Here is a 25,099-nt window from a genome sequence, read left to right as displayed (position 1 = left end):
AAGTGTGGGGCGCGCCCCCCTGGGGGGTGCCAGAGTTCTTCGGGGGGGCGCAACGTGAGAGACAAAATGGATCGGTTTTTAGTACCTAAAGCTACAGTGAGTGAGGAGACAAAGTCTGGGCCAAGCAAAAAAACAGAGCCTCCAGGATGTTGCGATTTGCAACTTCAGCGCAAATTCAACCAATCCCCGCGAATTCAGGGCGGTGTTGCAATTATATCCAATCACCGCAACTTTCCCGCAAATTTGACCAATCGTTGGTGACGTCGACAGACTACCTTCCGCCTTACTTCCGTGTGTTCAAGAGAAGCAGCATGCGCGTCGTGTTGCCAGATTGGACGGTTTCAAGTGCATTTTGGCGGGTTTTGAACATAATTTGGACTGGAAAACATCAGCAGTATCTGGCAACACTGAAAGTGTGTTATGTTTACAGTGAAGGACTGTGTGCACTTTATTTATTTTTTTACTTAATACAAGAAGTTAATGGATGCCAACATTTTTGCCAAAATGGTATTTTATTTTCCATTGTTTAGGCAGCTTCAGCATCATACTGTGAGATTCTGTTCAAATTGTTTTTTTCTTCTCTGAAGCCTGAGCCATTTATTTTATTAGTTTATAATTATTGTTTAATTTAGTCTTCAGGAGAGACTGCCTGCACACAGTACTAGTATTAATAGTTTTTTTTTTCTTCCATGAAAGCTGAGGCATTTCTATTATATTTTAAGGTAACTTCATGTTGTGCTGTGAGGTTCTCTGCACTTTAACTTTTGAACCAACAGGTGCATTTGGATAAGTAAAGCCTATTTTTCTGCATTTTTGTAGTCCTGGTAATCTTTTATATTGGTAAAGTTGTTTATAGGACCATTTCTCAGTGTCTGTTTTTTTAATCAATAGTTTTTCAGTAATAACTTAATATTTAACATATCACTCAATTTTAATCACAAAAAGAGAAAATCGCAACAATTTCTCGCAACTTTCACTTCCTCCCGCAATGTAATTGCAACAAAAACCTAAAAAACACCGCAACTTTCATCGCAATTTTTTTGGAAAACCCCCCGCAGCATCAGACATTTTAGCCCGCAACAATCACAAAAAAGGCCCGCGGAATCCTGGGGGACTGGAAAAAGAAGGAAGTATGACCACGATTATTTAAAGTTTGGATTTTCATGGACTGGATCTGAAGATGCTCCACTGCCACAGTGTGTTGTCTGCCAAGAGATGCTAGCTAACGATGCTATGGGATGGTTAAAATGTGTAAAACAAGATGTTTTAACCTTCATCCTACCAAGTGGGGTCCATCTGGACCCCGCACCTATATGTTCGTTTGCCATTTTAAAAATATGTGACATACTGCCTCACCGTTTTATGAATTTGTCGGAATTTATGTCTTAATTAAAACACTAAAGCACCGGAAGATCAGCTTTTTGCATTGTGAAGGTATAATTAATTTGTTCCTGGGGTCCAACCGGACCCCAGAGTAAAGTTTATCTCTCTTTCATTTTATAATTGAATAGCACACTGAAAGTTAACTTCTTTTATTTCTTTTATGGTCCATAATGAAACTACCAAGGCATTCCTTCTTGGGGTCCGTGTGGACCCCACTGCTGCAATAAGCACAGGCTGCAAAACAAAAGCCTGAAATTATTTTACAATTACTTTTTTGTTTTAAATTCTGTAAGAAAAGACCTAAGTTGTAATCCAGAATGTTTTACAGCTGCATGAGCTGCAAAAATCATGTATATAATGCCAATTTTTTTTGTGGCGCTATAATTTGCTACATGTATGCTAGTTATTGCAATATTATTGCAATGTTATTGCATTTATAATACATCACTGATATTCAGCCATAGTGGATTTTGTTCTTCAATAAAGTTATGTCTGTTTGCTGCATTGAATTGGTTCTTACGGCATTGATTTCAAGGTATTCCCTCCTGGGGTCCATACGGACCCCGCCTGGTAGTTTGTGTATGTAAAATTGGCTGGTAGGATGAAGGTTAAGTGTGTTCTTTATGCCTTGGGCCCTTTAGTGTATTGCTGTTATTAATACAAGATGTTCTGAACAAAACTTACCTGGTGATTTTTGTCTTTATAAGCTTTAATTTTAAAGAAAAGTATTGGGGTCCAAACGGACCCCACATGGTAAGATTAAGGTGTAAAATAGCATGGTAGGATGAGGGTTAAAAAGCACAGATGTTTAAAATGTGAAAAAGAAAAAAATAATGTGTACAACAACCATTTTTTTTAAAAATACGAATGGAACATTAAGTATAGCAACAACAAAAATTGTAAGGGGGGGGCGCTGTTGTTTATTTGCTCTCCGAGGGGGGGCTGACTCTCCCACACTTTGAAAACCCCTGGCCTAAGCAAAGCCCAGACCTCAATCCAACTGAGAATCTGTGGCATAACTTGAAGATTACTGTCCACCAACGCAACCCATCTAACTTGAAAGAGTTGGAGCAGTTTTGCCTTGAGGAATGGGTAAAAATCCCAGTGGCTAGCTGTGCTAAGCTAATAGAGACACACCCCAAGAGACTTGCAGCTGTAATTGCAGCAAAAGGTGGCTCTACAAAGTATTGACTTTGATGTGTGTGTGAATACCTATGCACACTCCAGATTTCTGTTTTTTTTTTCATCTTAATTATTGTTTGTGTCACAATTAATGAAAAAAACAACAAAATTTGCACCTTTTCAAGTTGTCGGCATGCTGTGTAAATCAAATGGTGCTAATTCTTCAAAAATCCATTTTAATTCCAGCTTGTAATGAGACAAAACAGGACAAAGACCAAGGGGGGGTGAATATTTTTGCAAGACACTGTGTCTAAGGAATTTCTATACTCTCGGATGATGTTTGTGATGGCTGACGTTTCGTGTTATGTGCAAATCGACCAGGTTTTCTTTTCTTTTGCCATGATGATGAAGGAAAGTGTGAGATCAGCTGATGATATTTGACCTCCTGTGTATTAATATTAAAGTAGGGATTTGTCGTGGATCATGTTAGGCTTTTGTGAACGCAAGACTAAAATCCTTGAAGTTAAACAATAGCTGGTGGAAATGCTGGCGTGCCTGTGCCATCTGTGACCTTGGTTGATAATTCCCAGTAAGGAAATCTCCATGGTGTGGTTCTAACAGCTGAGCTCGGAATTCCACGGACTGTCCGAACACCTTCTAATCATTTTTCCATCTCCACCCTAAAGGAACCTGTGAAATCCAGAGCCCCACAGCTCCATTTGGAATACCGGTTTTACAAAACCTTAGGGAGCACAGGTAAGGTTTTCTTTCTTTCTCTTCTTTCTCCATTCATCATTTTAGACTGTTTGTTTGCCTTGATCTTGTTGCAGGGTGTGTTTTTTTTTTTTTTTTTTTTTTTATAAACCAATAAACGTAGCAGGATTTACTCGGTCATGGGTTCAGCAAAGCCCTAAGGAATCGTCCTGTCAGTGTTGCGGTTTGAACTCGCACAACCGGTTTGTGTTGCGCTCACCTGCAAGCAGGGGTGTAGTGGGCGTGGTACGCGGGGGTACGCCGTCCACCCACTTCTCGCGAGGTGAGATTCAAAAAATGTGAAATGACAATAAATTTAAAGAAATACTCAAGTCTTTAAGAAGGAGTGCATGGTAGGGCTTAACCCAATGCTGCATGTCATGTATTTTGTATACGCAGGTGCCTCAATCGCGCCAGACTAAATGCTTGATTTATTCGATTGGTGCTTTTTATAATAAATTTCAGCCCATTGCTGGTTTGTATGCGATGTGAGTGAGTGACGTGACTTTTTTTGAACTTCTGGACACATGCTGTAGCTGTTGCCACGGCAGTAAGTAGGCTAGTAAAAATATCGAATTCCGAATGCAGCTCGGCTCAAATGAACATGAATCGAACATGAACAAAGGTGTTTGTGTATCATAATTTCCAATATTTTGGCTTCACGCCTGATAGTCCATGTTAAACCTATGCAAGGTTTATGTTGAGTTCCAGCAGCAGAGTGGTGCTGTCTACGACGATGCATTCGGAAGGAGAAGGCGAATTTGTTCCTCTTTAGCCATTTCGGCATATTTATTGGAGACAAAATAAACCGCGGCTTTTCGCCATAACAGTTGGGCTGTACTGACAAACACGAATGAAAATTGCACACATAAAAATGTCTGAAAAAAAGTGTCTTCTTGTGTTGTTAAAAGAACGTAACATTTATACAAATCATTCATACCAAACATAGGCGACCAAACAAAGGCTACCGCTTCTGACATGATATCAAATCGATGACGTCACGAATCGCGTACCCCCACTTTAAAAATCTCCACTACACCACTGCCTGCAAGCCGTTTAACGCCCGAGAACGAACCGCGATCTCACGGGCGCCGAAATCCGCGAGCACAAGACGAGGAGGATGAGAAATATTCAAACGCCTTAGTCATCAGCGAGCACAGGCGTTAGGTCATGTGCTGCACTGCGGTAAGAACAGCAGGCCATAAAACGTTGTGGGGGTTTGCCGGGATGCTGTCAGCCACTCTTGTGATTTCTCACCCAATTTGGAGGCAGGTGCAGAGACGCATTTCCTTCCTGAGAGCGCTGAGAAGATGGCTCCGCCTCCTGCACTAGCGCCGATGGGATTTTGTCAAGCCTGATAAGTGGCCATCGTGTGACGGATGGGCCTTTTGTTTTCGGCGCAAACTTCTGCCAGGCTCAATCCTTTTTTTTTCTTTTTTTTTCTCTCTCTTTACTCTGTACTCTCTAATCCAGGAAGTAGCCGCTCGGGCGTCACGGCACAGCTCACAGTGACACCGTTTCCATGGTGACGTGATGCAAATGCTCTCGCTAGATTTGGAGCGCTGCGGTTTGAGCGCCTTCAGCGTACAGCCCCCTTCGAGCTTGCACGAGCGCGCAATGGTATATAGAAGATAACAGCGCTGATTTAATTTCAAAAAAAAGAATCCAGGAAAGGGAAAAGGGACGTGACGTGTTTAGTTTGTCTCAGCTTCCTTTTCTCAGAGAGCGCTGGTACTTGTTGCCCATCCCGTGGGAGCTTAAAATATCAGAAATGAGCATGTTGTTCCACATTTACGGTGTGGTTAGGAATGTAGATAACGCCTAGGACGGGGATTGCTGGCTTCTTTTAGGGGAGAGCATAGAGGGAAAGGGTAGCAGCATCCATCCGAGCAGCATCTCATCAATAATTCAGAGCACAGCACTGTTTATGCACCACCCTGAAGTCTGTCGTCAGCTCACTCAGCCAGCCTTTTAAGATTCTGGCTCATATACAGTAGTGCATTTTTATTTTGTATGTGAAGAAGAAAAAAAAAACCCCCACAAAACTGCAGCTATGAAGTTATTTGTGGCTACTGTAGTTTTATTTAGGTATCTATTTTCTAGCAGTATGAAGATTTCCAAGCCGTTCCACATTAAATCCAAGTCACGCCCGAGTTCTTTCAGATCGTGGCGATGCGTTATCCGGTTCGCATTTCTGCCCGGCTGTCTCAAGTCCCGCCAGCGAGTCATTTGTGTTGGTGATGAATCAGCACTTCTGGAAAGGTGGCATTCTTGTGAGTGATTCCTGGATACCCTTTCAGAACTGTAGTCATGGGATATCAAGAAAGAATCAACTGGCTTAACTGGAACTAGAAGACTGATCTTCAGAAGGCTTTATTTCAGTACTTTAATTAATAGATATCACCATGACGGCGTGGGAAATAAGGCCGGACCGGCAGATACTTACCAGTAATTTTTGCATTCGTCCGTCTGTATTTCAAAAGCATCAAACCGGATGGCCCATGAAAAATTGTAAAGCTGTCATGGGTCTAATCTACTTGTAATTTTCTTTCAAATGTTACACTGGGCGAATACATTGTGTCGTAACGCAGCCTGTGAAACCGGGGCCAACGCGAGCCTGGCTTTAAAAATTCATAACTTGGCCACCGATGGTCCTAGCTCCGCCAGAATTTACAGGCACGTCTCTCTCCCCGAGCCTTTCGAAACAGCCCAGGCACGGCCCAGTACGATCCTGCCTCGGAGCCCCTGAAAAACTTGAATACGAGGCCTGGGTCGAGCCAGCATTTAAAAATTTATACCTTGGCCACCGATGGTCCTAGCCCTGCCAAAATTTACAGGCACTTCCCTCTCCCTGAGCGCTTTCGAACCAGCCCAGGCACGGTCTGGTATGATCCTGCCTCGGAGCCCCTGAAAAACTTGAATACGAGCCCTGGCTCAAGCCAGCCTTTAAAAATTCAAAACTCAGCCACCCAAAGTCCCAGTCCCGCCACACTTTACAGGTACATCCCTCTCCCTGAGACCTTTCGAACTAGCCAGGCATGGCCCAGTACGATCCTGCCTCGGAGCCCCTGAAAAACTTGGCTCGAGCCAGGGCTCGTATTCAGCCTTTAAAAATTCATAACTTAGCTACCCAAAGTTCCAGCCCCACCACACTTTACAGGCACATCCCTCTCCCCGAGACCTTTTGAACCAGCCCAGACACAGCCCAGTACGATCCTGCCTCGGAGCCCCTGAAAAACTTGGCTCGAGCCAGGGCTCGTATTCAGCCTTTAAAAATTCATAACTCGGCCACCTAAAGTCCCAGCCCCGCCACACTTTACAGGCACATCCCTCTTCCTGAGACCTTTCAAACTAGCCAGGCATGGCTCAGTATGACCCTGCCTCAGAGCCCCTGAAAAACTTGGCTCGACTCAGGGCTCGTATTCAGCCTTTAAAAATTCATAACTTAGCTACCCAAAGTTCCAGCCCCACCACACTTTACAGGCACATCCCTCTCCCCGAGACCTTTTGAACCAGCCCAGACACAGCCCAGTATGACCCTGCCTCAGAGCCCCTGAAAAACTTGGCTCGTATTCAGCCTTTAAAAATTCATAACTCGGCCACCTAAAGTCCCAGCCCCGCCACACTTTACAGGCACATCTCTCTCCCCGAGACCTTTCAAACGAGCCCGGGTCGGCCTGATCCAACGTCGGGAGTGAGCGCGGCTTGTGGAAATCTTTAGCACGAGCCCTTGCTCCAGCAGCTCACACATGCGCGGGGATTTAAAAAATTCATAACTCTCCACCAAAGGTCCTAGCCTTTCGGTGTACAAAATTTACAGGCACCTCCCTCTTCCTAAGTGGCACACTAAATAAGACAATAATAATACATTCAGTATTCATGGTTGTTTTTGTTGTATAATGCAGTTGAACTCGTGTTTAGGGTAAACAGTATCTGATTGATTGATCCAGTTGGTGGATTAAGAGTTCAGTTTACATGAAACTTTGCAGTACAGTATTATGTTAAGTGCCAAACTGCCAATCGATGGTTGTTGTTGTTGTTATTATGTACGTTTTTTTCATTCATAATAAGAATGACTGACAGTCATAGTTGTATGATGTAGATTTATTATTATCTCATCTTATTATCTGTAGCCGCTTTATCCTGTTCTACAGGGTCGCAGGCAAGCTGGAGCCTATCCCAGCTGACTACGGGCGAAAGGCGGGGTACACCCTGGACAAGTCGCCAGGTCATCACAGGGCTGACACATAGACACAGACAACCATTCACACTCACATTCACACCTACGCTCAATTTAGAGTCACCAGTTAACCTAACCTGCATGTCTTTGGACTGTGGGGGAAACCGGAGCACCCGGAGGAAACCCACGCGGACACGGCGAGAACATGCAAACTCCGCACAGAAAGGCCCTCGCCGGCCACGGGGCTCGAACCCGGACCTTCTTGCTGTGAGGCGACAGCGCTAACCACTACACCACCGTGCCGCCCTATTATTATTATTATTATTATTATTATTATTATTATTATTATAATACTACCACCCCTGCTCCGAAGGAAGAGAGTATACTGGTTTACCTCTGTCTGTCCGTATCGCCGTCCATCCAAAACACCCTTTTTCTCCGCAACCACAAATCATAGCCACTTGATACTTGGTACCGAGCTTCAGCTTGGGGTTCTATACCATGCAAACCGTTTTCAGGTCTGTTGCACATTGATTTCCTGTTTACTGACTGTATTTACGAAACATATAGCGTGAATTTACAAAAATTTCATAACACTTTTCTCAGCAACTGCAAATCACAACTGCTTGATATTTGGTACCGAGCTTCAGCTCGGGGTTCTATACCGTGTATACTGTTTTCAGGTCTGTCACACATCAACTTCCTGTTTACCGACTGAATGTATTTACGAAACATAGCATGGATTTTGATGCTATTTCAGAATGACGGTTTACCCGGATGCTGTTTGAAATCCCTGAGGAGAGACGCTGCTCTTTACTTACTTGTTTCAGGGTTCATTATTTGTTGAAGTCAACATTCATTATAAGTGTCCTATTCCTTCGATTTCTTGCATTCAGATATAAGGCCATTATTAAAAAATGTTCTGTTTCCGGTCCACTGGCCGGGTGAGTGCCGTTTGTGCAGTTGAAATTTTTTTTTTTAACGCGGTTTTTCGACATTTTTTTCGGGTTCGTAAATCTAAAATCGAACTTGACATTTACGCATTCCGCGCAGAATATAGAATTGAATCAGCTCTGCGCATGCGCCGTGCGGCACAAAAAAACGGCAGCCACCATGAAGGAAGGAGATCCGGAGTTTTCAAACATTTGCTTAAGTGTGAAATCGCAAAATGGTATTCTAGCGAACAACAAAATAGTAAAGATTCAGAAAAACAAATCATTCAGTGATCATTTTAATAGTGTAATTTCATCCGAACTCGGCCTAACGGTCGATTTAGAACTACAAAAAGTCCGTGTGTCGGACCATCACAAACCGTTACTGGAAAATTCGTTTGATCTTGATCCATCCGAGACGTTACAAACAGCTTTTGAGTTTTGTTATGCGAAATTCATTACCTACTTTGTTAATGACCCTGACAGATCTGTAGGAGAACCTAATAGATCTATTCAAAATGAGAACGGAACTGAACAAAAAAATGCGTTTACGGAACTAATGCAGGTTGGCTGGACAGAATTAAAAACTGTCTGTAGCAAATACAACCCCGATTCCAAAAAAGTTGGGACAAAGTACAAATTGTAAATAAAAACGGAATGCAATAATTTACAAATCTCAAAAACTGATATTGTATTCACAATAGAACATAGACAACATGTCAAATGTCGAAAGTGAGACATTTTGAAATTTCATGCCAAATATTGGCTCATTTGAAATTTCATGACAGCAACACATCTCAAAAAAGTTGGGACAGGGGCAATAAGAGGCTGGAAAAGTTAAAGGTACAAAAAAGGAACAGCTGGAGGACCAAATTGCAACTCATTAGGTCAGTTGGCAATAGGTCATTAACATGACTGGGTATAAAAAGAGCATCTTGGAGTGGCAGCGGCTCTCAGAAGTAAAGATGGGAAGAGGATCACCAATCCCCCTAATTCTGCACCGACAAACAGTGGAGCAATATCAGAAAGGAGTTCGACAGTGTAAAATTGCAAAGAGTTTGAACATATCATCATCTACAGTGCATAATATCATCAAAAGATTCAGAGAATCTGGAAGAATCTCTGTGCGTAAGGGTCAAGGCCGGAAAACCATACTGGGTCCCTGTGATCTTCGGGCCCTTAGACGGCACTGCATCACATACAGGCATGCTTCTGTATTGGAAATCACAAAATGGGCTCAGGAATATTTCCAGAGAACATTATCTGTGAACACAATTCACCGTGCCATCCACCGTTGCCAGCTAAAACTCTATAGTTCAAAGAAGAAGCCGTATCTAAACATGATCCAGAAGCGCAGACGTCTTCTCTGGGCCAAGGCTCATTTAAAATGGACTGTGGCAAAGTGGAAAACTGTTCTGTGGTCAGACGAATCAAAATATGACGTTCTTTATGGAAATCAGGGACGCCGTGTCATTCGGACTAAAGAGGAGAAGGACGACCCAAGTTATCATCAGCGCTCAGTTCAGAAGCCTGCATCTCTGATGGTATGGGGTTGCATTAGTGCGTGTGGCATGGGCAGCTTACACATCTGGAAAGACACCATCAATGCTGAAAGGTATATCCAGGTTCTAGAGCAACATATGCTCCCATCCAGACGACGTCTCTTTCAGGGAAGACCTTGCATTTTCCAACATGACAATGCCAAACCACATACTGCATCAATTACAGCATCATGGCTGCGTAGAAGAAGGGTCCGGGTACTGAACTGGCCAGCCTGCAGTCCAGATCTTTCACCCATAGAAAACATTTGGCGCATCATAAAACGGAAGATACGACAAAAAAGACCTAAGACAGTTGAGCAACTAGAATCCTACATTAGACAAGAATGGGTTAACATTCCTATCCCTAAACTTGAGCAACTTGTCTCCTCAGTCCCCAGACGTTTACAGACTGTTGTAAAGAGAAAAGGGGATGTCTCACAGTGGGAAACATGGCCTTGTCCCAACTTTTTTGAGATGTGGTGTTGTCATGAAATTTAAAATCCCCTAATTTTTCTCTTTAAATGATGCATTTTCTCAGTTTAAACATTTGATATGCCATCTATGTTCTATTCTGAATAAAATATGGAATTTTGAAACTTCCACATCATTGCATTCCGTTTTTATTTACAATTTGTACTTTGTCCCAACTTTTTTGGAATCGGGGTTGTAAAAAGAACGAATTACACAACGAAATTATAAAAGACAGCCAGAGAGAAGGACCTTGTCTATCTAGACATACTGGCCAAACTGAAAGAACAAATGTAGTAATGAACATTACAAACTGCTTGTGGTATTTCGACGGCTGCCAGGACGTAATCAAAGAGGCAGTGAAATGCCGAGGACTGTCTGTGGTGACGCCTGTTCCTGCACGGTAGGTTTTATAATAATATTAAAGTTTTTGTACAAGTTTCAGTTGATTAAACTGTCATATTTTATTAAATGTGTCTGCTTTTGTAATAAAAAAGTACTGAAAGAAAAGGCAAACACAGCATTGCGATTTCTTATCCATCCACATATATATAAAAAAATAAAAATCCCTCCCTCCCTACTGAAAATTTTTTTTGCTCACCCGGTGGACAGGAAACGGATTTTTTTTTTTAAGGATGGCCTAAGCGAGAGTGGCGGGGGGATACGTATGTACATGCCAACCTTTTGGTCAATCAAACCTGTATAACCAACCTCCAAAATCCGTATTTCCCTTATAAAATCCGTATAAGATGCAAATTAAAATAATTTACCTAAAATTTGAATGATAATTAACAATGATATATCCCAGTGACTTTTTATTCAATATTAATAACAATAAACCTTCAGAATGAATACAAAGCTCCAATGTTCGACAAAAACACAAAGTGTTATCAGCGTAGTTACGAAGGAAATACTTCGTTGTTTGGAGACAGGTTTCACCGAGCGGCTGTTATGCGCGAGACTTCATATTAGCCACAAAGTCAGGAAAATCTGTTCGTAAATTTACGTTATAATGACCGAATACAATGAAAAGTATTTTTCCAGTCTCACCTGTGAAAGGTAATCCCATGTGATCCCGTTTGGACGGTAAACCTGTTGGTACAGTTAAACGCAGCACATGAATGAGGCATCTTTATTCTCGGCTACTGTCTAGACGCTATACCAGAGACGGGTGAAGAATCTCCACTTTGCCACATCCAATATGGCGGCGAGGATGACGTATGATTCTACGCAGAAGGCGGCGTCTATGTTTATATGTCTATAACTTCCCGGTTGGCGGGATTCTTGCAATGCGGTGTGCGCATGATCAAAAGTGGAACGAAGTCTCGCTACCACAAGATAACGCGCGATTTCATAAGACTCTTTACTGGCTGTCTGTGGTGTACAGTACGTTTGTAAATGTTATGCGCTCTTTTATCATCGTGGGAATTGATTATAGCTCGAAATAAATATTGAAGTTTTTTTTAAAGAATCCGTATAACTTTATACGCCCGTATACTACGTTTATTGAATCAAATCCGTATAAAATACGGACATTCCGTATAGGTTGACGTGTATGTACGTAAGTGAGCAGGAGCTCACAGTTCATCTTGTTTATTAAACAGAGTTTTTATTTTCTTCCCTTTTCTAAGTTCTAGTCCAGCAGATTTTAGTCTGAACGGGAAGTGATCTCACCGTGTCTAGTTTCGAGTCATTTTGTTCGAAAGTTACTTGGAATCCCGTCCTCAAAATTTTCACTCTGTTATGTAAGACTAGTTGTGGTGTTAATTACGAAATTTCTGATAGACTTATTGTAAACATGGTATAAAACAAGTTATCATTGACATAATGTTTCATGAGTGTTATTATAGTACCTATACAGTTGTGCTTATAAGTTTACATACCCTGGCAAATTTTTGCTTTCTTGGCCTTTTTTCAGAGAATATGAATGATAACACAAAAACATTTTTCCCCACTCATGGTTAGTGGTTGGGTGAAGCCATTTATTGATAAACAACTGTGTTTTTTCTATTTTTAAATCATAATGACAACAAAAAACATCCAAATGACCCTGATCAAAAGTTTACATACCCCAGTTCTTAATACCGTGTATTGCCCCCTCTAACATCAATGACAGCCTGAAGTCTTTTGTGGTAGTTGTGGATGAGGCTCTTCATTTTCTCAGATGGTAAAGCTGCCCATTCTTCTTGGCATAAAGCCTCCAGTTCCTGTAAATTCCTGGGCTGTCTTGCATGAACTGCGCGCTTGAGATCTCCCCAGAGTGGCTCAATGATATTGAGGTCAGGAGACTGAGATGGCCACTCCAGAACCTTCACTTTGTTCTGCTGTCGCCAATGACAGGTCGACTTGGCCTTGTGTTTTGGATTGTTGTCATGTTCAAACGTCCAAGTACGTCCCATGCGCAGCTTCCGGGCTGATGAGTGCAAATTTGCCTCCAGTATTTGTTGATAACATGCTGCATTCATCTTTCCTTCAACTGTGACCAAGTTTCCTGTGCCTTTGTAGCTCACACATCCCCAAAGCATCAGCGATCCACCTCCGTGCTTTACAGTAGGAATGGTGTTCCTTTCATCATAGGCCTTGTTGACACCTCTCCAAATGTAACGTTTATGGTTGTGGCCAAAAAGTTCAATTTTGGTCTCATCACTCCAAATTACCTTGTTCCAGAAGTTTTGAGGCTTGTCTCTGTGCTGTTTGGCATAAATTTTTGTTGGTCTACCTGACCGTGGTTTGGTTTTAACAGAGCCCCTGATTTTCCATTTGTTAATCACAGTTTGAACACTGCTGACTGGCATCATCAATTCCGTGGATATCTTTTTGTATCCCTTTCCTGTTTTATACAGTTCAACTACCTTTTCCCGTAGATCCGTTGACAATTCTTTTGCTTTCCCCATGACTCAGAATCCAGAAACGTCAGTGGTTGGATTAAAGATGCAAGAGTCTGTCTGGATCCTAGAAACTCACTCAGCTTTTATGCGCACACACTGATTACAAGCAAACAGATCACAGGTGAGGACGTTACCTTTAGTAGCCATTCAAACCCATTTGTGTCAACTTCTGTGCATTAGGGCTGTAACGATATGCAAATCGAAATCGCGATACGCAGAGCCACGATACGTGTCGCGATACAAGAAGGCAGAATCGCGGTACACCCTTTCAAACTTCTCCTCAGCCCAAAAACAGAGGTGCTTCCAAACTTCAATTTATGAATACTTTACTTTTTATTTAAATTACATTTTAAACTTACTTAAATTACTTTTATTTTTTATATCTATTAGTAAGTCGTTTTTTCGCCGACCTGCGACAATCTTCTGCGAGTCACGCAACGTCCACACTCGCCACTGGCAGAGCATTCATTTCTTTTAAGCGGTCGCCATTCTGGTTGCGACGCGGGGAGCGAATCTGTAAACAAGCAGCTCATTGGCTGGCTAGGTGTGCCACAAGCCAATCACAATCACTTGACCGGAAAGGCATGCAGTGTTGCCAGATTGGGCGGGTTTAGGTGCTTTTTGGCTGGTTTTGAACATATGTTGGGGTGGAAAACGTTAGCAATATCTGGCAACACTGAAAGCGTGTCTGCTTGGGCGGAAGCCTTCTGCGGCAGTTACATTTTGACACGCGAGCAATGTTTCACCATAAAAATTCCGTAATTTCCATCTGTTTTCCCCGATCACAGAAAATCATTGGCCCTATGAGAGTGAGACAGTGAGAGAGCCACCCCCCCCAAAAAAAAAAATCTTAACGGATTTACACGATTTGGAAAAATGACTTTTTCAGAACCGAAAAAACAGAGCTTCCGGTTCAACAGTATTATTTTGAGAAATAAAACAGTCTTTGGATATACATTTGTTGATTTTTGCATACATATTACTCATTCTCTGTGGTGGTCTGAATTATTTGTTATTAAATAGTTAATGTAAGTAAGTAAATGTTAATAAGTCAAATTTACTACTTTTTAAAAATACATTTAAAAAAATCGTGGGTGTATCGAATCGTGGGTCAAAAATCGTGATACGAATCGAATCGTGAGTTGGGTGTATTGTTACAGCCCTCCTGTGCATGTTATTAGGCCAAAATCACCAGGGTATGTGAACTTTTGATCAGGGTCATTTGGGTAGTTTCTGTTGTCATTATGATTTAAAAAGAGAAAACACAGTCGTTTGACAATAAATGGTTTCACCCAACCACTAAGCATGAGCGGAAAAGATGTTTTTGTGTTATCATTCATATTCTCTGAAAAATGGTCAAAGAATCATAGATTCTGCCAGGGTATGTAAACTTATGAGCACAACTGTATATGAGGACCAGTAAGTTGTAACCAACTGGGAAATCCTTTGCGCCCCCAATACTTTTTTTTTTTCTCTAGATGTGGAACTGACCTGTGTGCGCTACTGTTTTCTTGGGTAGAACTTTAAGCATGTTTTTCTTGAATCTTCTGATATTTTCTTGTAAATTGTATTCAATTTATCGTGTAGTTAGTAACTGATGTCGAGAGTAATTTGGCCTTGGAAGATCACAGTGTGCCTGGAAATAGCTGAGAAGCCATCTCCAGTAGGGCTGTAACGATACACCCAACTCACGATTCGATTCGTATCGCGATTTTTGACCCACGATTCGATACGCCCACGATTTTTTTAAAAATGTATTTTTAAAGTAGTAAATTTGACTTATTAACATTTACTTACTTACATTAACTATTTAATAACAAATAATTCAGACCACTGCAGAGAATGAGTAATATGTATGCAAAAATGAACAAATGTATATCCAAAGATTGTTTTATTTCTCAAAATAATACTGTTGAGCCGGAAGCTCTGTTTTTTTCGGTTCTGAAAAAGTCATTTTTCCAAATCGTGTAAATCCGTTAAGATTTTTTTTGGGGGGGTGGCTCTCTCACTGTCTCACTCTCATAGGGCCAATGATTTTCTGTGATCGCGGAAAACAGATGGAAATTACGGAATTTTTATGGTGAAACATTGCTCGCGTGTCAAAATGTAACTGCTGCAGAAGGCTTCCGCCCAAGCAGACACGCCTTCAGTGTTGCCAGATATTGCTAACGTTTTCCACCCTAAAATATGTTCAAAACCAGCCAAAAAGCACCTAAACCCGCCCAATCTGGCAACACTGCATGCCTTTCCGGTCAAGTGATTGTGATTGGCTTGTGGCACACCTAGCCAGCCAATGAGCTGCTTGTTTACAGATTCGCTCCCCGCGTCGCAACCAGAATGGCGACCGCTTAAAAGAAATGAATGCTCTGCCAGTGGCGAGTGTGGACGTTGTGCGACTCGCAGAAGATTGTCGCAGGTCGGCGAAAAAACGACTTACTAATAGATATAAAAAATAAAAGTAATTTAAGTAAGTTTAAAATGTAATTTAAATAAAAAGTAAAGTATTCATAAATTGAAGTTTGGAAGCTCCTCTGTTTTTGGGCTGAGGAGAAGTCTGAAAGGGTGTACCGCGATTCTGCTTTCTTGTATCGCGATACGGATTGTGGCTCTGCGTATCGCGATTTCGATACGCATATTGTTACAGCCCTAATCTCCAGGTATCCTTCAGCTTCCGGGGACCCTAAGGCAGCTTCCTGGACCTCCGGCAGCATTGTTCCGGGGCTTTGGCCTGTCATTCAGACAGGCTGAAATTTGGACAGACAGACACCATTTCAGACTTGTCGGTCCTGTGACAGTCTGCTTAAAAGTCTTTATCTTCCACACTGCAATGATGTTTATGTTCAGGCTTATTTTATTTGTAACGATTCTGAGATGTCCACTAGCGTTCAAAAGTTTGGGGTCACTTTGAAATGTCCTTATTTTTGAAAGAAAAGCATTGTTCTTTTCTCAAGTCAGCTTTATTGTCAGTTTCTTCATATGCACAGGTCATACAAGGAAATCGAAATTACGTTTCTCTCTATCCCATGTAAAGACATAGACAAACATAGGACTGACATTAACGAGACAAACATTAAAGCGCAAGACAGGACCAGTAACAGTGTAACAAGCAATAAGTAATAATAAAGTAATGATTTAAAAAAAAAAAAAGGGGGGGGAATTGAAACATTTAGAAAAAAATAATCTAGGCTAAAGACAGGAAGATAAGAACAAGACTAGTATACAAGACACACAGTACAGGGCAGTCCAGTTGAGGTTATCACAGTAGCAGCATTTATGTAGAACATGGGTGTCAAACTCTGGCCCGCGGGCCAAATTTGGCCCGCAGTGTAATTGTATTTGGCCCGCGAGGCAATCCCAAATGACTACTCGTCGGATTTGTGTATACAGCGCATTCACCGCTAATACTACAAATCCCATAATGCTCTGCTGTTGTTTTGGCGCGCCAATCAGGACAGGACCCAGAAACACAGTAGGACGTCCAAACGTTCAACAACAAACGGACAGTTGCCATAGCGACTTCACGCTACAACTTTCACCGTGCTACCCCTTCCCAAAAATGGCGAAAAGAAAGGCAGAAAACCGGAGCTTTGTGGACAGGTGGGAGGAAGAATACCTTCGCTCGATACTGAGGATTTCCTCAGCTCAGAGCCTGAGCCCAGACATTGATGAACTAGCATCCAAGAAGAGATGCCGGGTATCTGGCTTGGGCACATCAGATTAGATCAGTGTGTAGCAAACTGAGCAATAATTAACCTTTTTCTTGCTACTCCAAGGCATGGGCTTGAATGGTTGATTGATTTATTATTGTTTTCATCTCATCTCATTATCTCTAGCCGCTTTATCCTGTTCTACAGGGTCGCAGGCAAGCTGGAGCCTATCCCAGCTGACTATGGGCGAAAGGCGGGGTACATCCTGGACAAGTCGCCAGGTCATCACAGGGCTGACACATAGACACAGACAACCATTCACACTCACATTCACACCTACGGTCAATTTAGAGTCACCAGTTAACCTAACCTGCATGTCTTTGGACTGTGGGGGAAACCGGAGCACCCGGAGGAAACCCACGGGGGGAATATGCAAACTCCGCACAGAAAGGCCCTCGCCGGCCCCAGGGCTCGAACCCAGGACCTTCTTGCTGTGAGGCGACAGCGCTAACCACTACACCACCGTGCCGCCCTATTATTGTTTTATTTTTAAAATTATTAGCCTGTGGAAAAAGTGTATTTTGATATTTAAATCAGAAGGCTGCAAATAGAAAAAGAGGCACACAATTTTTATTTAAATTTCATTTAATAAATTAATGCCATTCATGTGTTTTTTTTTTTTTTTTTTTGAAATTCGATTTAGCATGTCTGCGCTGTTGTTATATATTGTATAGTAATAAGCGTTGCTTGTTCCATATTCAGTGTTAAAGCAAAACTTGTTTGGGTCCATATTAAAAGGTTCATTTGTTCAATGTTGGCCCGCGACTTTGTTCAAGTTTAAAATTTTGGCCCACTGTGTATTTGAGTTTGACACCCCTGATGTAGAATAATGTGTGAAATAAGTAATAATGTGTTAATAATAATGTGTAGCAGCATTCAGAAGCAGCATATGGTAAGTTATGTTGCAGGGCCCAAGGCAGTTCTTATGAGAGAGTTCAGGTAAGGTGCAAAGTCACATATGTAGTTCCATAGAGACGTCTTTTCCGTGGAGGGCAGCAGCAACAAGAAACAGTGTATGGTGTTTAAAAAAAAAAAAAAAAAGTGAGGTAGTGCAGGTAAAGGTGCAAAAGTCACATAGTGCAGTTCCATAGTCAGAGTCTTTCCTGAGTTCGAGTCTTTGCGTGTGTGTGTGGGGGGGGGCTTCCTGAGTCAGAGTCTTTCCGTGTGTGTGTGTATTTTTAATGGCTGTAGTTTTTACAAAGGACTTTACATCGCTAGGCACGACCGATTAGTTGACCTGGTCTTTGACAGTATTAAAGAAATTGTAGATGAAAGAACAGACCTGCATAAACACAGTGCAGTGCAAATGGATTGGTTTAATACTGAAAATCATGACAATGTTCAATTGAATGACTTCCCAAATACTCCAGATATCACCATCATAAATGAAAGCAATAGAACAGTAATGATTATTGAAATAGGCTGCTCGTTTGATTTATACATGGTTACTTGTTTTAACACCAAGATGCTAAAGTATCAGACACTTGTGGAGTCAATTATGTGCCTTGGGTATAATTGCAAATTAATTGTTCTTGTATTTGGGAGCCTTGGGCATGTACATAAACTTGTCCTACGTGGGTTGCAACTGTGTGGACTATGCAAAATAAGCGCCAAGAGGCTGGTTAAATATTGCTCAATTTCTGCCATAATAGGTAGTTTGTCCATCTGGAGACGGAGATGTCATATTTAGACATTGTTAGACTCATTTTTTTTTTTTATGATCACACTTGCCAATCTACAGAGTATTTCCAATAATGTTTGGATCTGCAATCCTTCCCTGTGTGATGATCCAAATAAAAGTATTAAACTGTTGTGTATGGGGGGGGGGGTGTTCTTTTCAATGAAGATCACTTTAAACTAATCAGAAATCCACTCTATACATTGCTAATGTGGTAAATGACTATTCTAGCTGCAAATGTCTGGTTTTTGGTGCAATATCTCCATAGGTGTATAGAGGCCCATTTCCAGCAACTCTCACTCCAGTGTTCTAATGGTACAATGTGTTTGCTCATTGCCTCAGAAGGCTAATGGATGATTAGAAAACCCTTGTACAATCATGTTAGCACAGCTGAAAACAGTTGAGCTCTTTAGAGAAGCTATAAAACTGACCTTCCTTTGAGCAGATTGAGTTTCTGGAGCATCACATTTGTGGGGTCGATTAAATGCTCAAAATGGCCAGAAAAATGTCTCGACTATATTTTCTATTCATTTTACAACTTATGGTGGGAAATAAAATTGTGACTTTTCATGGAAAACACAAAATTGCCTGGGTGACCCCAAACTTTTGAACGGTAGTGTGATTCCTGTTTTCTTGCATGACACTCTTTTGGCCTCGTTTGACCTGTAAATCCCCTGCTGAGTACTTAGTGATGGAATTAAGTGAGAAATGCTGATGCCACCCTTATGACGTGTGTGTGTGTGTGTGTGTGTGTGTGTAGGGGGGTGGACTAACACGTTATCAGATCGTGTCAGGATGGCTTGATGTCTCAGCACAAGTGAAAACCCTGCAGCGATGAGAGAAAAAAGCACCATGAAAGTTGATCTAATCCTAGACGCGATGCAACTGACCCCTGGCATTCAGTGCTTTTCCCGATCGCAGTAGGAGGGGCTATAGAGCCAAGTTGATTACTAACCATCATGGAGTGACATCGTCTTCCTGACCACAAGGCTCAAATGAAGTAATGCCATATCAGGGCACTTGTGCAGTGGAGAATGTTGCCATTATTATTTACGATTTCCTCGAATGCCAGTGTCTTGTTCGTAGTATTTATCTTACGAACACTGAGCATCCCAAAGCAGAAGAAAGCACGTTGTGTGTCGAGTTTGGGAATATGATATCCGTCATGCTTTTATAGGAAAATAATCAACAACTCGGTGGTGTGTCGGATGGTGATACGGAGCATGGTAACGGTTACTAACCTGAAGTTTACGGTGACGTTTAATAGTGTGGAATGTTCATGTTCAAGGAACACTGGGGGAGTACGGTTATAGGGAAATAATCAGTGACCGCTTGAAATTTTTGTTTTATTTGTATAGGGCTGTCAATCAATTAAAATATTTAATTGCGCATTCTTTTATCTGTTCTAAATGGACCTTAAAGGGGAGCTGAAGGCAATTTCTCATCTCATCTCATCTCATTATCTCTAGCCGCTTTATCCTTCTACAGGGTCGCAGGCAAGCTGGAGCCTATCCCAGCTGACTACGGGCGAAAGGCGGGGTACACCCTGGACAAGTCGCCAGGTCATCACAGGGCTGACACATAGACACAGACAACCATTCACACCTACGGTCAATTTAGAGTCACCAGTTAATCTAACCTGCATGTCTTTGGACTGTGGGGGAAACCGGAGCACCCGGAGGAAACCCACGCGGACACGGGGAGAACATGCAGACTCCACACAGAAAGGCCCTCGCCGGCCACGGGGCTCGAACCCAGGACCTTCTTGCTGTGAGGCGACAGCGCTAACCACTACACCACCGTGCCGCCCTGAAGGCAATTTAAAAAAAAAAAAATCAAAATTCTATTTTTCATTTTATTAAATATCGGAATGCATTTTTGATCGCTATTTTGTCGCTGCTATAGCAAGTTATGAGTGTTTGAAATACGCTCCGTAATATATCAGTCCATATGTCAAAGCGACGGGCGTAAACGAGATTCGTTGAGACCTGTGCGAGACATCGTAGGACGGAAGTAAAACGTACAGCGGAAATCAAAGCAACTGACATCTGCCAACGTCGTCAAAAGACGCGCGCGCCTTCTTTCGAATGCTGATGGAATCAAGCCGGAAGTTTTCCCTGCGTCCGAAATTGCTCCCTACTCGCTATATAGTGGGGACGGCATTTTCAGGGCTAGACATTAAGCATTTACCACTGGTGGCCCATTGGGCCAGTGGAATTGAAAAGTTACTGGCCCAAATGGAAAATGTGGTGGCCCGAATACGCGCGGTACCTGAACCACGGCTGCCACAGGCAGCCGCTGCAAGCACCGCAGGTGCTTGCACGAACAGGGGGGTCTGGGGGCCCTCCCCCGGAAAATTTTGATTTTTCAATTCATATTCGTGCATTCTGGTGCATTTTAAGGTGAAATTAATGAAAATAAGATTATTCATATTTTGCTAACATTATTATATCTTTATTGTTTGTTCACATTGATATTTTATTGTTTGCATTTCTTGTTCTATCAATTTCTTAGTTACATTTAAAAATTTCCTTTGTTCTTGTTCTCTGTTCGTTTAACACGTGCTGTTGATTACTGTTTTACATTAACAATTGTTTGTATAAATTTTAGAATAAGCTAAGTTTTGCCTCACCGTGCAGTAGAGGTCTGCGCGGGTCAGATTTTTCAGTCCCGCTTCCGCCCGCGCCCGCATTGTGCAGTCCCACTCCCGCCCGCGCCCGCAAAGAATTATGATTTTCAGTCCCGCTCCCGCCCGCGCCCACAAAAAAATTACGATTTTCAGTCCCGCTCCCGCCCGCGCCTGCCATATTTTGTCCCGCTCCCGCCCGCAAATCCCGCATGATGCAGACGTTCGCGTTATTTCTCAGGAAAGTTCTTGTCTTGACACAACGTGATGGTGCCCCGCCCCCTACTTTGAGTGGATTTCAGCATACAGTAAATATCTACAGCTCACGTTGTTATTATTTACCTTGTTTCGGAATTCAGCATGTAGTATCTCTAATAATAATAATAATAAGTGCTGTCAAAGGATTAAAATATTTAATCGCAAATCACACATTTTTATCATATGAGAAACCATTGTAATTCTCTGATCAGCCTAAAAAAGTGAACGGGCTTGCTTCGTACCAATGGTGTTTTTTTTTTTTTTTTTTTTTTTCCTTTATTGCAAAGCAGAGCTAGTAAGAGAAATGAATTGATTTATTGTTTGAGTTAGTCTACAACTTTAGTCAGAGAGACATGTTACACAGTGACGGTAGGCTTGAGTCAATGCTATCCCAGAAATTCTTCCTTTAATATGCAAATTTGGCCGCCTCTGATTGGACAGCCAAATTTGCATATTACAGGAAGGATTTCTGGGATAGCATTGAGTCAAGCCTACCGTCACTGTGTAACCTGTCTCTCTGACTAAAGTTGTAGACTAACGCAAGCAGTAAATCACTTCACTCGTGGTTCTCTTGTTAGCTGGGTGTGAACTGCGAGCCATTAGAGTGATCAGAGGATTTCCCGTTAGGGTGATCAATGGCAAATTTAAGATACCATTCCTAGGGCAATCTAACTCTCTCTGCGAATTTAGGCATCTTAAAATGTTTTTATTAATGCCAAATAAAATATCCAGCACAAATTATATATTATAGACATAAATTATTAATTTATTCATTTTATTTCAAACACATTTTTAGTTAGCGGGACTGCAGCTTATCACCGCTCCCACCCGCGCCACATATGTGCATTCCCGCTCCTGCCCGCGCGCGCATATGTGCACTTCCGGTCCCGCCCACGCCCGCAATGAGCTTTCAAAATTTGTCCCGCGCCGCACTGCTTTGCGGCGGGTCCCGCGAGTCCTGCGGGATTCCCGCGGGAGTGCAGGGCTCTACCGTGCAACTAACTTGTTTATAGAATAAGCTTTGCCTGTAACCCACCCTGTATGATGGAGACATATTTCCCTTTTTTTGTCATGGTTTCAACTTTGGCTCATATATTCTCAACATTGTAGATACTGAATTCTCACCACTGTAGATATTCTTATAGAAATACAATAAGCTTTTTAAATACACCTTTATATAATAGCCACAAGACACACACAGGCCAGTCCCAAGTCTGGATGAAAGGTGAGGGTGGCTGTCACACTCCTGCCGCGGGGCGGAGCGTGACGAAAACAAAGATGGCGGACCTCGTATCGAAAAGGTGCATTTTACGAACAATTTCTTCACAATTCTGGGGAAAATATGAGTAATAAAATTTAATTTGTATCGAAAACGTACTGGCCCACCCGGGCCACTGTTTGGCCAAATTTAGTGGCCCGAACTGGCCCGAAAGACGTAAAAAACACTGCCGGGCCATTGGGCAAGTGCTAATGTCGAGCCCTGGTTTTGTAGTGCCGTCCGAAACCTTAGTGAGGGTTATGTGGGAAATGCACTCAGTATAATATGTATTTGTCACAAAAATACACGCATGTAGGCTACTTATTATTTTGAAAACCCACCAGCCGCCTGATCTGGCACGTTTTAATTGTGCCACAGTAATGACGTAAATACCAGCGCGACGGACTCGTCCTTATCCTGTCGTCTTTCCAGCTCTTCTCTACTCCACGTTGGTTCGGAGTCGTATGGAATAATCTCCATCACTGATGAAGCTGGCAAATCTCGAAATCAATCTAAATTGGAATGATATGGCGATCTGGCCGCTGTGTAAACAGTTTTCAAAATGGCGGCGCCGACACTTCACGTTTGAAGTCTCGCACAAGTCTCATGAAGATCGCGCATAAAAGCGACGCCCGCCGTGGACCAAACGAACTACATTCAGCATGGCTAAAAACCGAAAAGGCCGATAAGTGTAATATAATATGCCAATACGAGTCACGATATAAGGTTACTAAAACCGAAAACGTAATTGACTAACACGTTAATTAAGAAATAAATAAAGTTTAAAAAAATGACTTCAGGGGCGGCACGGTGGTGTAGTGGTTAGCGCTGTCGCCTCACAGCAAGAAGGTCCTGGGTTCGAGCCCCGGGGCCGGCGAGGGCCTTTCTGTGCGGAGTTTGCATGTTCTCCCCGTGTCCGCGTGGGTTTCCTCCGGGCGCTCCGGTTTCCCCCACAGTCCAAAGACATGCAGGTTAGGTTAACTGGTGACTCTAAATTGGCCGTAGGTGTGAATGTGAGTGTGAATGGTTGTCTGTGTCTATGTGTCAGCCCTGTGATGACCTGGCGACTTGTCCAGGGTGTACCCCGCCTTTCACCCGTAGTCAGCTGGGATAGGCTCCAGCTTGCCTGCAACCCTGTAGAAGGATAAAGCGGCTAGAGATAATGTGATGTGATGTGAAAATGACTTCAGTTCCTCTTTAAAGGGATACTTTTCAGTGTTTTTGGGGAGTGGGTTTGGGTTTGAGTCAAATATGTTTACTTTATGTAAATGGATGTGGCCAGGTCACGAAAGCTAAGGCTAGACACAGCAAAAATATATATATATATATTTTTTGTGGGCATTTTATTCCCCCTCTGCATTGAAAAAAATAAAATAAAGCAGTGTTACTTTAAGCCTCGGTCACAACCGGCCGTATGTGCTCCTACGGCCGGTCTACGTGCAAGAAACGCACGGAGGGCACGCGTGAAACGCACGGAGGGCGCACGTGTGACGTGCTGATTTTCGAGCCGTAGACTGGCCGCAGACCGGCCGCAGAGGTTCTTCGTCATGTCAAACTCACTCGACGGGCGCTTACGTTTTTTCAGGTTGCAAGACAAACTTACAGCCAATGTGCGTCTTTCTCCACGAACAATAAAAACGCAGCGATTTGGGAAACGCCAAAAATCGCACGGCCAAAAAATCGTACGTCCGGTTGTGACCTAGGCTTAACTTTTATAATTTTGATGGCTTTGTACAATTCAGCGTGAAAAAAACATTCTAGTGTTTTCTTCTAGTTCTCAGCCTCAAACGATGCACTAAACTAACTCGGTGATGTGGACTCTGGACAACAGTAGTGGCCATCTTTTTAAATAATGAAAATAAAAATACAAAACTCGGATAAATCCATTTGCTAAGCCGCACAGCTCATAAAGATGTTTTCCGGTAAAATGCAAAAACTCACTGGTAAATATACAGAACATTCATGAGCAACAATTGCATTTATAAACACTTTTTACAGAACTCACACGTTTCTCAGAATAAAGCAAACTCTCTCATTCCAGCCTGCGTGCTTCCACACACACACACCCAGTCCTCGAAACGGGCGGTCGCCCACTCGCCAATGTGAGTTGGAAAGGGTACGGGCGACTAGTGACAACATGGACTCGACCAAGTGGGCGACTGGCTCGCCACGCTATATATATATATCAAACTACTCACTGCCTCGATGGTTTCTATCAACGATTCTCGCCGTTTTTTACGATAATTTCAATAGATTTTGTGAGACATTTACCAGTTTGGCATAGACGCGGGCGCCGCTATATCGT

At 42.4% G+C, this 25,099-nt stretch overlaps 1 protein-coding gene across 1 annotated transcript in view; it reads left to right on the top strand.

The window, feature by feature from the left end:
* The window catches only part of csnk1g1 (casein kinase 1, gamma 1), a 167,939-nt gene that overhangs the window by 57,077 nt on the left and 85,763 nt on the right, over positions 1 to 25,099 (top strand). Inside the window, exon 4 of the mRNA XM_060940932.1 lies at positions 3,192 to 3,261. Coding sequence (XP_060796915.1) covers positions 3,192 to 3,261 — 70 coding nt within the window. The remainder of the gene's footprint in view (positions 1 to 3,191; positions 3,262 to 25,099) is intronic.

The sequence above is a fragment of the Neoarius graeffei genome, chromosome 15 (genome assembly GCF_027579695.1).
Source record: "Neoarius graeffei isolate fNeoGra1 chromosome 15, fNeoGra1.pri, whole genome shotgun sequence".
NCBI classification, from domain to species: Eukaryota; Metazoa; Chordata; class Actinopteri; order Siluriformes; family Ariidae; genus Neoarius; species Neoarius graeffei.
Note: the sequence above shows the minus strand (reverse complement) of the source record. Positions and strands in the feature narration are given on the sequence as shown.